The following is a 12,795-nucleotide window of genomic DNA, read 5'->3' as shown; positions in this document are numbered from 1 at the left end:
CTCATGTAATAGAAATAAGAGATGACAGGTCCTCTTTATGGAGATCTCACGTAATAGAAATAAGAGATGACAGGTCCTCTTTATGGAGATCTCACGTAATAGAAATAAGAGATGACAGGTCCTCTTTATGGAGATCTCATGTAATAGAAATAAGAGATGACAGGTCCTCTTTATGGAGATCTCATGTAATAGAAATAAGAGATGACAGGTCCTCTTTATGAAGATCTCATGTAATAGAAATAAGAGATGACAGGTCCTCTTTATGGAGAGATCATGTAATAGAAATAAGAGATGACAGGTCCTCTTTATGGAGATCTCATGTAATAGAAATAAGAGATGACAGGTCCTCTTTATGGAGCTCTCATGTAATAGAAATAAGGGATGACAGGTCCTCTTTATAGAGAGATCTGGGGTCAATAAAACCCCAAATCTCTCCTCTACCATTAACAGCAAACAATTAAAAAAAAAACAAAAAAAAGATCTTTTGCTTTAAAAAACAAACAAAATGGTTTACTTCCGCTCTAGACTGGAAGTGACACCATTATGTTGCTCTGTTCCTTCAAGGTCATAGAGGTGATCAGAGACGATCTGGTCTCTGGTAACCCCTATGGCCAGCCGCATAATACGTAGGATCGCTTCTCGGGCCGCGCTGGTAAAAACGGTAAGCTCGATAAACACCAGCGAGTGGTGGGAGGGGGGGGCGTCCTCTCCCGCCGCTTCTGAAAGCGTTCCAGTGGCTAATTAGTTGCTTGAGCTGCTTTCATGTGAAAGCCAGCCACCGGCTGAAAAAAAAAATACCTTTGGCTATGGCTGATAGCTTCGCCAATAACCCTGGTAAACCACTTGCAAACCGCAACGTATATATATAAATTGCGGTCGGCAAGTGGAGGTACATCCTGAAAAAACAACATCAACAAAGTGTCTAGGATGTATCTCCTACGTCCAGCCCTTCTCTCCCTGCAGCTGCTCCCCGACTGCCAGTACTGACAATTCATAGCTGTCAAACTGACAGCCGGGAATTACTTTCTTTTACACAGCAGGAGAAGCTGCCAAAATAGAGCTGCTAAAGGTGGAAAATGACAGTTGTAGATAGTCGGCAAATGCCACTAAGTATACACAATGTAACAAATGTACTCACCTCTTATATCCGTGTAATGTAATACAAATAATTCAAATATATATATATATAAATATTGTGAAATAAACGTTGTGCTAACTCACTTAGGTATTTATAGTATTGTTTAGGTATATAATTTGAGGTTTGATATTGCACACCTGTATAACTGGTAGTGCAGGAATAAAAATGGAGATAATTTGTAACAAATGTACTGTTCCTTTGTATACAATATTTCATTCAAATGTAGATCAAAGGTGTGACCTCTGATATGAATGTCATATCACTTTAAAAACTTAAGTGACAATAAAATAAATACTTAAATAAACAAAATATACTGTATTCCTATTTAACTCCTTAGTTAACCATAACCAGCCCTAATTTATTCCTTCCTACCCTACCCCCCCCCCCCCCCCCACTTAGCTATTGTTTATTTACTGATTCTTTTAATGTTTTTTTCACCATTTATTTAATTTTTTTCTTGTTACTTTTTTTTAATGTCGCAGAACTAGAAAATGTGCAAAATTGTGAAGAATTTTTTTTTTTCATTTGCATTTACTTTTCAATGCTATTTAACCCCTTATTAACCTTTAGTCATCCCTAATCAGTCGTATTTAATGCCTTCTGCCTTTTAGTGTTATTTTTCTGCTCATTTGTTTTGCTTATTACTTTTTTTAGTGTTGCATAACTAAAAAATGTTTAAAATTAAAAATATATTTTTTTTATTTTTTCATTTTCAATAACTTTGCTGTGCTATTTAACCTTATATTAGCCCATAGTTGACCCTGATCTGTCCTAATTACTCCTTTCTCTCCTTAGCCATTTTTTTTTTTGCTGTTTTTATTTATATATTTTTACCAATTTGTTTTTGTTGTTTTTATCTCCTTCTTTCCCTTCTCCCCTTAGTTGATTGTTTTTTGCTGTTTTTTAATTTTTTTTACCATCATTTTTTTTGTCTTCTTTCTGTTTGTTTTGTTTGTTGCTTTTTTCAGTGTTGCATAATAAGAAAGTGTGCAACAGAAAAAAAAAGTCTCTTTTTCATTTGCAAATAACTTTTATAACTTTTTTATACACTTTAAATTGGGCAAGTTAGAAAATAAAATATATACTCATATATTGTATATATATATATATATATATATATATATATATATATATATAAACAAAATATACTGTATTCCTATTACACTCCTTAGTTGACCATAATAAGCCCTAATTTACTCATTCCTACCTTACCCCCCCATATATATATATATATATATATATATATATATATATATATATATATAAACAAAATATACTGTATTCCTATTAGGCCCCTTTCACACTGGGGCGGTGGGGGCGTCGGCGGTACAACAGCGCTATTTTTAGCGCTGCTGTACCGTCGTTCATGCAGTGGTATTCGGCCGCTAGCGGTGCGGTTTTAATCCCCGCTGGCGGCCGAAAAAGGGTTAAAATCCCTCGTACAGCGCGGCTATAGCCGCGGTATTGCCGCGGTATAGCCGCGCTGTCCCATTGATTTCAATGGGCAGGAGCGGTGAAGGAGCGGTGAATACACCGCTCCTTCACCGCTCCAAAAAAGCGGTTTGCAGGACTTTTTTCACCGCCCTGCCGGCGCACTGCTTCAGTGTGAAAGCCCTCGGGCTTTCACACTGAACAAACAGCGGAGGCTGTTTAGGGGCGGTTTGCAGGCGGTATTTTTAGCGCAATACCGCCTGCAAACCACCCCAGTGTGAAAGGGGTCTTACACTCCTTAGTTAACCATAATAAGCCCTAATTTACTCATTCCTACCCTACCCCCCTTAGCTGATTCTTTTAATGTTTATATATACACACAATAACACTGGTTAATGATTTAAATGTATTTTTGTCTATAGTTTCCATACAAAAATGTAATTACAAGAAAAATATAAAACAATATTTCCAAAATAAAGCCTAGTTTAAAAAAAAAAAAAAAACAATACTATATATGTATCACTTTAATATTTTAAAGAAATGACAATGTTATCTTCAAATTAACAGGTTCATAGTGGAAATACAAAAATTGCTCTGCTTCCCATAAGAGTTAAACAGGAGAGATGAATGTTAACGATGGGAGAAATCGGGGGAACAGATTGGTCAGAAATATGGACATTTTTGGATTCTCTTCTATGAATTATGCAACCCGCAGTTGGGACCCAAATTGAATTTTGTTTCCTGGAAACCTGATTGTTTTTCCACTTCCCTCTCATCACATTGGAAAGCTTTAAATCAGTAGATGATGTCAGATTATTTTGGAGGTCATTACTCTACAAAATGTTCTCCTAGACCAGTGATGGTGAACCTTGGCACCCCAGGTGTTTTGGAACTACATTTCCCATGATGCTCAACTACAGTGCAGAGTGCATGAGCATCATGGGAAATGTATTTCCATTACATCTGGGGTGCCAAGGTTCTCCATCACTGGTCTAGACAATCCTCAGTAGTGCTACAAGATTCATTGTATCACTATTTGCTGTATAAAATATTGCCATGGAATACATTGTATCATACCGCTGCTTTCTTGTCTTTCAGCCCCACCATGGCCGTGCAGATGTACGGGTTATTGGCTTCCTCCAGCTGGAAGGAAGAAGAAAACAAAAATCACAAAAAAATTATAGTCATGAACACAGAGAAGTATGGCTGACAGCGGCAGCATGGATGTGATTGGCTGTTATAGACACTTCAATTTCACAGTTTTTAGATATATATATATATATATATATATATATATATATATACTTCTTTTTTTTTTGACAATTTTTGTCTGACCACATGCCAAAAAAATGACAACTTCCTTGGCTGTTACCCTAATCCAGCGAATTCATATTTGTGACTCCAACCCAGATTAGGAGTTGGGTTTTCACTGTGACATTCCAAATCCAGATCAGGAACATACCAGGAAAGCCAGGCAGTTGGCATTTTCAGAAGGAGATTACTATGACATTCTGAGTATTTCTCACAAAAAGCAGTATCTATTTCTATACTTTTGACCACTAGAGGTCTCCAACCTTCTTCTCCGATATATAAGACAATGGATTGTGTATTGTTTAATATTCTAATACCCCGTACACACGGTCGGATTTTCCGACGGAAAATGTGTGATAGGACCTTGTTGTCCGAAATTCCGACCGTGTGTGGGCTCCATCACACATTTTCCATCGGATTTTCCGACACACAAAGTTTGAGAGCAGGCTATAAAATTTTCCGACAACAAAATCCATTGTCGGGATTTCCGATCGTGTGTACACAAATCCGACGCACAAAGTGCCATGCATGCTCAGAATAAATAAAGAGATGAAAGCTATTGGCAACTGCCCCGTTTATAGTCCCGGCGTACGTGTTTTACGTCACCATGATCAGATTTTCCGACAACTTTGTGTGACCGTGTGTATGCAAGACAAGTTTGAGCCACCATGCGTCGGAAAAAATCCTAGGATTTTGTTGTTGGAATGTCCGATCAATGTCCGACCGTGTGTACGGGGCATTAGTATTTGTAGCACCAACATAAGTGCCTAGAACCAATCACTGCAGTCCGTGTTCTCTGAAAGAACATCATTTATTTCAATACACTGTCAGAAATGTGACTGCTCTGGTACCAAGGCATAGGATAGGGGTTTGGGATGAATAACGAAATCCTTAAACAGAAAAATGTATTCAAATTTTTTTTAGTGGAAAAAAAGAAACAATATGGCTGAATGGTAACACCAATAAATACCATTAACTGAGCGTGTCCATTCTGGAAGGAGCCGCCCGAGTCGCCATTGCCTTCTTCTTGACGATCAACGACTCGACACTTGACAGCATCCTGCACCTAGAGGGGAATATGAGACAGCAAAGATGATCATTGTTTTGACTCTCCTGGAAGAATTATCCACAACACATCATAAAACCGAGAGCCGCCACCACGAAAATGATAATTCGGTTAGATGCCCATTTATAGAGGTCGAAATTGTAAGTATATTTTGTTTATTTTTTTTTTATGGGAAATACGGCCTCTAGTACTCTGACCTATTTTACCAACTTATCTCACTGTTTTTATAACATTCATCTCTTCTTATTCCTTTCCTATCTTTCCCTTCTTTTTTTCTTCTTGACTTCCTTCCTCCCTTCCATTTCCTTCAAGTCATGCTTTCTTCTGTCCTGCTTCCTTTCCCTCCAATATCTCCCGGTCTTCCTTCATCCTGCCTTCCTTTCCCTCATTTTCTTGCCTCCCTTCATCATTCTTTCCTTTATCTTCTTTCCTTCCTTCTTCTTCTTCCTTCTTTCTTTATTTTTTCCTCTCTTCTTTTCTCTGCTTTTTTCCCTTCTTTCGTTCTTCTTGCCTACCTTCATTTTCCCTCCCCCTTTTTCCTACTTTCTTTCCTTACTTCTGGCTTTCCTTCTTTTCTCTTTTAACTTCTTTCTTTTTTCTTGCTTCACTTCCTCCCTTTTGTTTCCTTCCAGTCTTACTGCCTTCTTTCCTTTCTTTTCTTCCATCTTCTTCCCGTCGTTCCTTTACTATGTCCTTTCTTCCTTCATCCTCCGTTTCTTCTATGTTTCTAATTTCCTTGGTTTTTCCTCCATTCCTTTCCCCTCCCTTTTCCTTCTTTAGGCGGGGCTTCAACTACATCATTTTGGTAACTCTAAAGGATGTTAAATAGGGATTGCACATTGAGATTGGAAGGTGTGTGGCTGGACTAGGATCTCCCAGTCATATTTCTAGTCTATGATGTCTCTGGAGTTTTGGGTGTCCCCGCCCACCTCTGGGGGTTCCAGGTCCTCGGTTATGTTCTCTATATTATAAAATGAATTCAGAAGCTTTGTAGAATGTGCAACCTAGAAAGTCAAAGAGTAGGGCTGCTTTATCTTGTAGGAAATGATGACCACATAAGTGCTAAATAAGGAAGTAGAAGGTATTCTAGAAAGGGAATAAGTGGTAGCCCCCTTTCTTTGACCCTATGACCCACTTGTACCCCTGTGTTCCGCTTAATGGAATAAGTGGTAGCCCCCCTTCCAACTGACCCTATTACCTGTCCATTACCCTGTGTGCCTCTTAATGAACTGTGTGGTAGCCCCCCTTCCCCTGACCCTATGACCCACCCTTACCCCTGTGTTCCTCTAAATGGAATAAGTGGTAGCCCCCCTTCCCCTGACCCTATGATCCTTCTGTACTGCTGTGTTCCTCTTAATGGAATAAGTGGTAGCCCCCCTTCCCCTGACCCTATGATCCTTCTGTACCCCTGTGTTCCTCTAAATGGAATAAGTGGTAGTCCTCCTTCCCCTGACCCTATGATCCATCTGTACCCCTGTGTTCCTCTTAATGTAATAAATGGTAGCCCCCCTTCCCCTGACCCTATGACCCATCCATACCTCTGTGTTCCTCTTAATGGAATAAGTAGTAGCCCCCCTTCCCCTGACCCTATGATCCTTCTGTACCTCTGTGTCCCTCTAAATGGAATAAGTGGTAGCCCCCCTTCCCCTGACCCTATGATCCTTCTGTACCCCTGTGTCCCTCTAAATGGAATAAGTGGTAGCCCCCCTTCCCCTGACCCTATGATACCTCTGTACCCCTGTGTTCCTCTAAATGGAATAAGTGGTAGCCCCCCTTCCCCTGACCCTATGATCCTTCGGTACCCCTGTGTTCCTCTTAATGGAATAAGTTGTAGCCCCCCTTTCCCTGACCCTATGATCCTTCTGTACCCCTGTGTTCCTCTTAATGGAATAAGTTGTAGCCCCCCTTTCCCTGACCCTATGACCCATGCGTACCCCTGTGTTCCTCTTAATGGAATAAGTGGTAGCCCCCCCTTCCCCTCACCCTATGACCCATCCGTACCCCTGTGTTCCCCTTGCAGCCAGGTATGTCATACATTTTTCTGCATTCTCTAGCATAGGCATAATGTGCAGGCCCTTAGAACATAAGGACATGCTTATAACAATAGCACACCATGTGACTGCTATGGGGCCCAAAGCTGATTGATTAGGCAGTTTCCAATAATATTTGCCACATTTTCTTGCATTGATCTTCCATCCACTGAAATGGGGTCCATTGGCAAAAATGCGCCGTGTGAGATCTCATGTGACCCCCAGCAGTCCATCCAGTAGAAGATTCTCAGGAAAGGCTCCCTTACCTCTCGCCGCAGGATGCAGTGCACCATGACGATGACGAACCCCTCCAACGAATCAAAGACAGCAAAAAGTATCTGAAACAGGGCTGAGCGGCGGTCCGTGATGGCGAGGACGGCGGACATCCACGTCAGTGCCAGGAGCGGCAGCACCACGCAGGAACTCCACAGTGACGCCCTGCAAATGGAATACAAAGTGACACATGAGGCCTGGTGATCACCTAATACGACTCCAATAATTACATCTGAATACCGGATCATCCTATCTACAAAATCCTGACGGGATCACATGACTCAATGGAATTCCGGGTGATAGATCTGACCTACCACCTGATAGACAGGAAAGGCCAAACTCTGCTGTACTGACAAATACTTATAATGGAAGTCTAAAAGATAAAAAGAAACTACAGAGTAGGAAACGGTTACATTCTTACATTTGGCTTTGATACATTAAAGTTACATAAACTATGTAACATATTTAAACGCTCCTTTCCGTTTTGATCCAATCACACGGGACTTTGCACTACATCCCAGATAGCAAGGAAAACGTGCCACAAATTTGTGGCAGTGTTGAATTGTAATGCCCTGTACGCGCGGTCGGATTTTTGCGACGGAAAAAGTGCGATCGGATTGTGCTGTCGGAAATTCCGATCGTGTGTGGGCTCCATCGGACTTTTTCCGTCTGAATTTCCGACAACACAAAGTTATAAAATATATAAAAATTTTCCCACAACAAAATCCGATCGTTTAAATTCCGATTGTGTGTACACAAATCCGTCGTACAAAGTGCCACGCATGCTCAGAATAAATAAAGAGACGAAAGCTATTGGCTACTGCCCCGTTTATAGTCCCGACGTACGTGTTTTACGTCACCGCGTTCAGAACGATCAGATTTTCCGACAACTTTGTGCGACCGTGTGTATGCAAGACAAGTTTGAGCCAACATCCGTCGGAAAAAAATCCTAGGATTTTGTTGTCGGAATGTCCGATCCTGTGTACAGGGCATAAATCTGTTAACTGCACACTTCACTGGCAAGTTGTACACTCGCAGAGCACTTGGAGCACACGTTCTAGGAGCCACTTTTCCGATTTGAAGCAAATTTGTGCAGCAAGGCACTAGCAAGAGCAAAGTTGCCGTGGTGAGTCTACAGCAGGAGCTCTGCAAGTCTACAGTATGAAAAGTCAGCCACAGTGACCCCCTGTGGTGGGATGACTATTGCACAACATAACTGAACCAGAACTTGCAGAAGGTTTGCAAAGAAAGTTGATCTGGAGTCGTGCAATGCGGACTTGCTGCGATTGTGCAACAAACTCGTGAAGCCCGGCAAGTCTAGCAATAGCTTAGCAAGTCATTTTCAAACTTGTAGCTCAATTGCTTGCTATCTGGGATAGTTGTTGAAAGAAGATTGCATAATCAGACTTAGGAGTGTGTCTATGGGAATGTTTGACCATTCTTCCAGAAGCGCATTTGTGAGGTCAGGCACTGATGTTGGATGAGAAGGCTTGGCTCGCATATCAGTAAGCTTCCTAGTATCCAAGTGAAAGCTATGGATCGATGTCACTGGGAGTGAGGTGGTAGATTACTGGGTTGGTGGAGTGCAGCACAAGCTCAGAGGTACAGGCTCAGAAATCCTGCACAAGCACCACGGGTTACAAAGAGTTAGCTTGGTAGGCCACATATTACGTAGAACTAACTGTATTCTTGCCGAGGAGCCTTGCTTTTAAATTAGAGAGCCGGCTTATCTCTGCATCAGTAAGAAAGTTGGCCTTAGCCCACCTCTGGGGGCACTAGCGAGAGCCCAGGGTCCCGCACTCAAGTGCAGTAAGCCCCGTCCACACGTGGCCACAGGGATGGTTACAGCAGGTGCAAAATTCTTTAGGGGTGCAAAAGATCTGAGTCCCAGAGAACAAGTTCTGGCACCTGGCTCCACAAATTGAAAGTCAGAAGTTACCCAGGCCCATGCCGCCAAACACTTCCAGGAGTGTTTTTGTTTTTTGTTTTGCTTCATGCAGGTTTTGCATTCCCTTACAAGTCTATGAGAATGCTGCTTTAAGCAGTTCAACTGCGGGTCAAATGAGAAGGTCAACTGCAGGTCAGAAGGAGGTCAATTAAAGGTCAAAAGGAATTAAACAGCAGGTCAAATGAAGGTCAGAAAGAGGTCATCCTCAGGTCAGAAAAGGGTTAACTGCGGGTTAGAGGGGGTTAGGTCAAATGTATATTAGAAGGAAGTAAACTGCAGGTCAAATGAGGGTCAGAAAGAGGTCATCCGCAGGTCAGAAGGAGGTCAATTGAAGGTCAAAAGGAATTAAACAGCAGGTCAAATGAAAGCCAGAAGGCGGTCATCTTCAGGTCAGAAAGGGGTCAACTGTGGGTTAGAGGGGGGTTAGGTCAAATGAACATCAGAAGGAAGTAAACTGCAGGTCAAATGAGGGTCAGAAAGAGGTCATCTGCAGGTCAGAAAGGGGTCAGCTGCAGGCCCAAATGGAGGTCAGAAAAGGTAAACTAAAAGTTAGAAGGGGGTCAACTGCAAGTCAGAGGGAGGTCAACTGTAGGTCAGAAGGAACTGCAGGTCAAATGAAAGTCAAAAGGAGGCAAACTGCAGACCAAATAAGGGTCACAAAGAGGTCAACTGCAGGTCAGAAGGGGTCAGAATTAAATCAACTGCAGGTCATTGACACCTATCAATGAATTCTGAAAAGTCTCAAACTCATGCCCTCAACACGAGCCCAAAGACCGTCCACACAGATGCTTAAAGTGTATGTCTCTCCAAAACATTTTTTGTAGATCTGCATAGGATGGGGATATAAGACCACATGCTGGCTTTTTTGCTATCTGCAGTCACCAGGACAGGAAGTGAGGGGAAAGCTCTGTAATGAAGCCCCAACTATAGTACTGTCCCAAAAGGGTTCGAATCCCTCTCCCCTCCACCCAAGTAAGAAAAACAGCACTGTGTATTCCTTGTTTGTGACTGGCTAAAATTCCTACATGGCATAGAATCAAACAAGCTGCTGCAATCACAACATGCATGAAAAGCAAGGTGTTGTTTTGTTGTACCACACTGCATTGTTGGCAGTGAGTAGTTGTGTCATTTGCAAGCTGTAGGAGAACCCATCATAATCGGTACAGCAGGTGACCCAGCAACCAGTCTAGCAGGTTGGTATCAAACAGCATTCAATGTAGAGGGTGGTATGACCCAGCATCCAGTCTCATCCAGTCTAGAGGGTGGTAAGACCCAGCATCCTGTCCGAAGGGCAGTATGACCCAGAATCCAGTCTGGAGAGCAGTATGACCCAACATCCAGTCCAGAGGGCAGTACAATTCAGCATCCAATCTAAAAGGAGGTATGACCCAGCTTCTAGCCTATATGGTGGTAAGACCCTGCATCCAGGCTAGAGGGTGGTATGACTCGGCATCCAGCTTAGAGGATTGTAAGACCCAGCATCCAGTCTAGCAGGTGATGACCTAGCAACCAGTCTAGCAAGGTGGTATGATCCAGCATCAAGTCCAACAGGGTGGTAAGACCCAGTATCCAGTCCAGCAGGGTGGTAAGACCCAGCATCATGACTAGAAGGGAGGTAAGACCCAGCATCCAGCCTAGAGGGTAATATGACCCAGCATCCAGCCTGCAGTATAATATGACCCATCATCCAGTCTAACAGGGTGGTACATCGCAGCATCCAGCCTAGAGAATAATATGACCCGGCATCCAGTTTAGTATGGTGGTAAGACCCAGAATCCAGTCTAGAGGGCAGTATGACCCAGCACCCAATCTAGAGGGTAATATGACCCTGCATCCAGTCTATAGGGTGGTATGACGTAGCATTCAGCTTAGAGGGTGGTAAGAGTCAGCATTTAGTCTTGCAGGGTGGTAGGACCCAGGATCCAGTCTAGCAGAGTGGTAAGACCCAGCATCCAGTCTAAAAGGGTGGTAAGACCCAGCATCAAGACTCGAGGGTAATATGACCCAGCATCCAGTTTAGCATGGTGGTAAGACCCAGCATCCAGTCTAGAGGGCAGTATGACCCAGAATCCAATCTCGAGGGTAATATGACCCTGCATCCAGTTTAGAGGGTGGTATGACTTAACATTCAGCTTAGAGGGCGGTAAGAGTCAGCATTTAGTCTTGCAGGGTGGTAGGACCCAGGATCCAGTCTAGCAGAGTGGTAAGACCCAGCATCCAGTCTAAAAGGGTGGTAAGACCCAGCATCAAGACTAGAGGGTAATATGACCCAGCATCCAGTTTAGCATGGTGTTAAGACCCAGCATCCAGTCTAGAGGGCAGTATGACCCAGAATCCAATCTCGAGGGTAATATGACCCTGCATCCAGTTTAGAGGTTGGTATGACTTAACGTTCAGCTTAGAGGGCGGTATGAGCCAGCATTTAGTCTTGCAGGGTGGTAGGACCCAGGATCCAGTCTAGAGGGCAATATGACCCAGCATCCAGTCTAGCAGGGTGGTAAAACCCATCATCCAATATCTAGGGTAATTTAACCCAGCGTCCAGTCTAGCAAGGTGGTAAGACCCAACATCCAGTCTAGAGGGAAATATGACCCAGCATCCAGTCTAGCAAGGTGGTAGGACTCAGCATCTAGTATAGAGGGTAATATGACACAGCATCCGGTCTTCATGGTGGTAAGACTCAGCATCCAGTCTAGTTGGAGGTATGACCCAGCATCCAGCATAGAGGGTGGTAAGACCCAGCATCCAGTCTAGAGGGAAAAAGTACCCAGTATCCAGTCTAGAGGGTGGTAAGACCCAGCATCCAGTCTAGAGGGAAGTAGGACCCAGTATCCAGTCTGGAGGGTGGTAAGACCCAGCATCCAGTCTAGAGGGTGGTAAGACCCAGCATCCAGTCTAGAGGGAAGTAGGACCCAATATCCAGTCTAGATGGTGGTAAGACCCAGCATCCAGTCTAGAGGGAAGTAGGACCCAATATCCAGTCTAGAGGGTGGTAAGACCCAGCATCCAGTCTAGAGGGTGGTAAGACACAGCATCCAGTCTAGAGGGAAGTATGACCCGGCATCCAGACTAGAGGGAAGTATCTGAAAGGTGGTAAGACCCAGCATCCAGTCTTCACACTCTTCACACTTCACACTGGTAACCTCAGATTTTTTTTTAGCCCTGGAAAGGTGTGTAAAAGCATAGGCCCTCCAATGCATTTGGAGGTTAACACATTCCCCCTTCATTAGGGTTCAATAGTAATAAGAGCTGAAATGGACTCTTTGGGCAAAACATATTTTCTTTTATTGCTTTGGCTGCTTAATAAAGAAAATTAACAAATGTTCCTGGTAGCTTTGCCCATAAAGTCCATTTAAGCTCTTTATAGCTTTTAGAGCCCAAAAGGTGTTAGCTGACCTATAGGATCCTACAATGGACTGTTAACGTTAATTTGGTCTTTTTCACCATTTGGTTTCATGCTCTCTTTGTTCCATTTAAGCTCTTATAACTACTTTAGCCATGATGAAGTGGAAGCCTGTTGCTCCCCCCCCCCCTCCAAAAAAAAAAAAAAACATTGTAAATTATTCGTATGTTAAAATTTTAAAATACAGGAAACAGC

At 42.9% G+C, this 12,795-nt stretch overlaps 1 protein-coding gene across 1 annotated transcript in view; it reads right to left on the bottom strand.

Annotated features, from left to right (window-relative positions):
- ADGRB1 (adhesion G protein-coupled receptor B1) overlaps positions 1-12,795 on the bottom strand; it is a gene marked incomplete in the record, with an annotated part of 698,266 nt that overhangs the window by 26,106 nt on the left and 659,365 nt on the right. Inside the window, 3 exon segments of the mRNA XM_073629372.1 lie at positions 3,647-3,712; positions 4,851-4,946; positions 7,243-7,414. Coding sequence (XP_073485473.1) covers positions 3,647-3,712; positions 4,851-4,946; positions 7,243-7,414 — 334 coding nt within the window.

Source organism: Aquarana catesbeiana, linkage group LG05, assembly GCF_042186555.1.
Source record: "Aquarana catesbeiana isolate 2022-GZ linkage group LG05, ASM4218655v1, whole genome shotgun sequence".
NCBI classification, from domain to species: Eukaryota; Metazoa; Chordata; class Amphibia; order Anura; family Ranidae; genus Aquarana; species Aquarana catesbeiana.
This window is presented reverse-complemented; position numbering and strand designations above follow the sequence as displayed.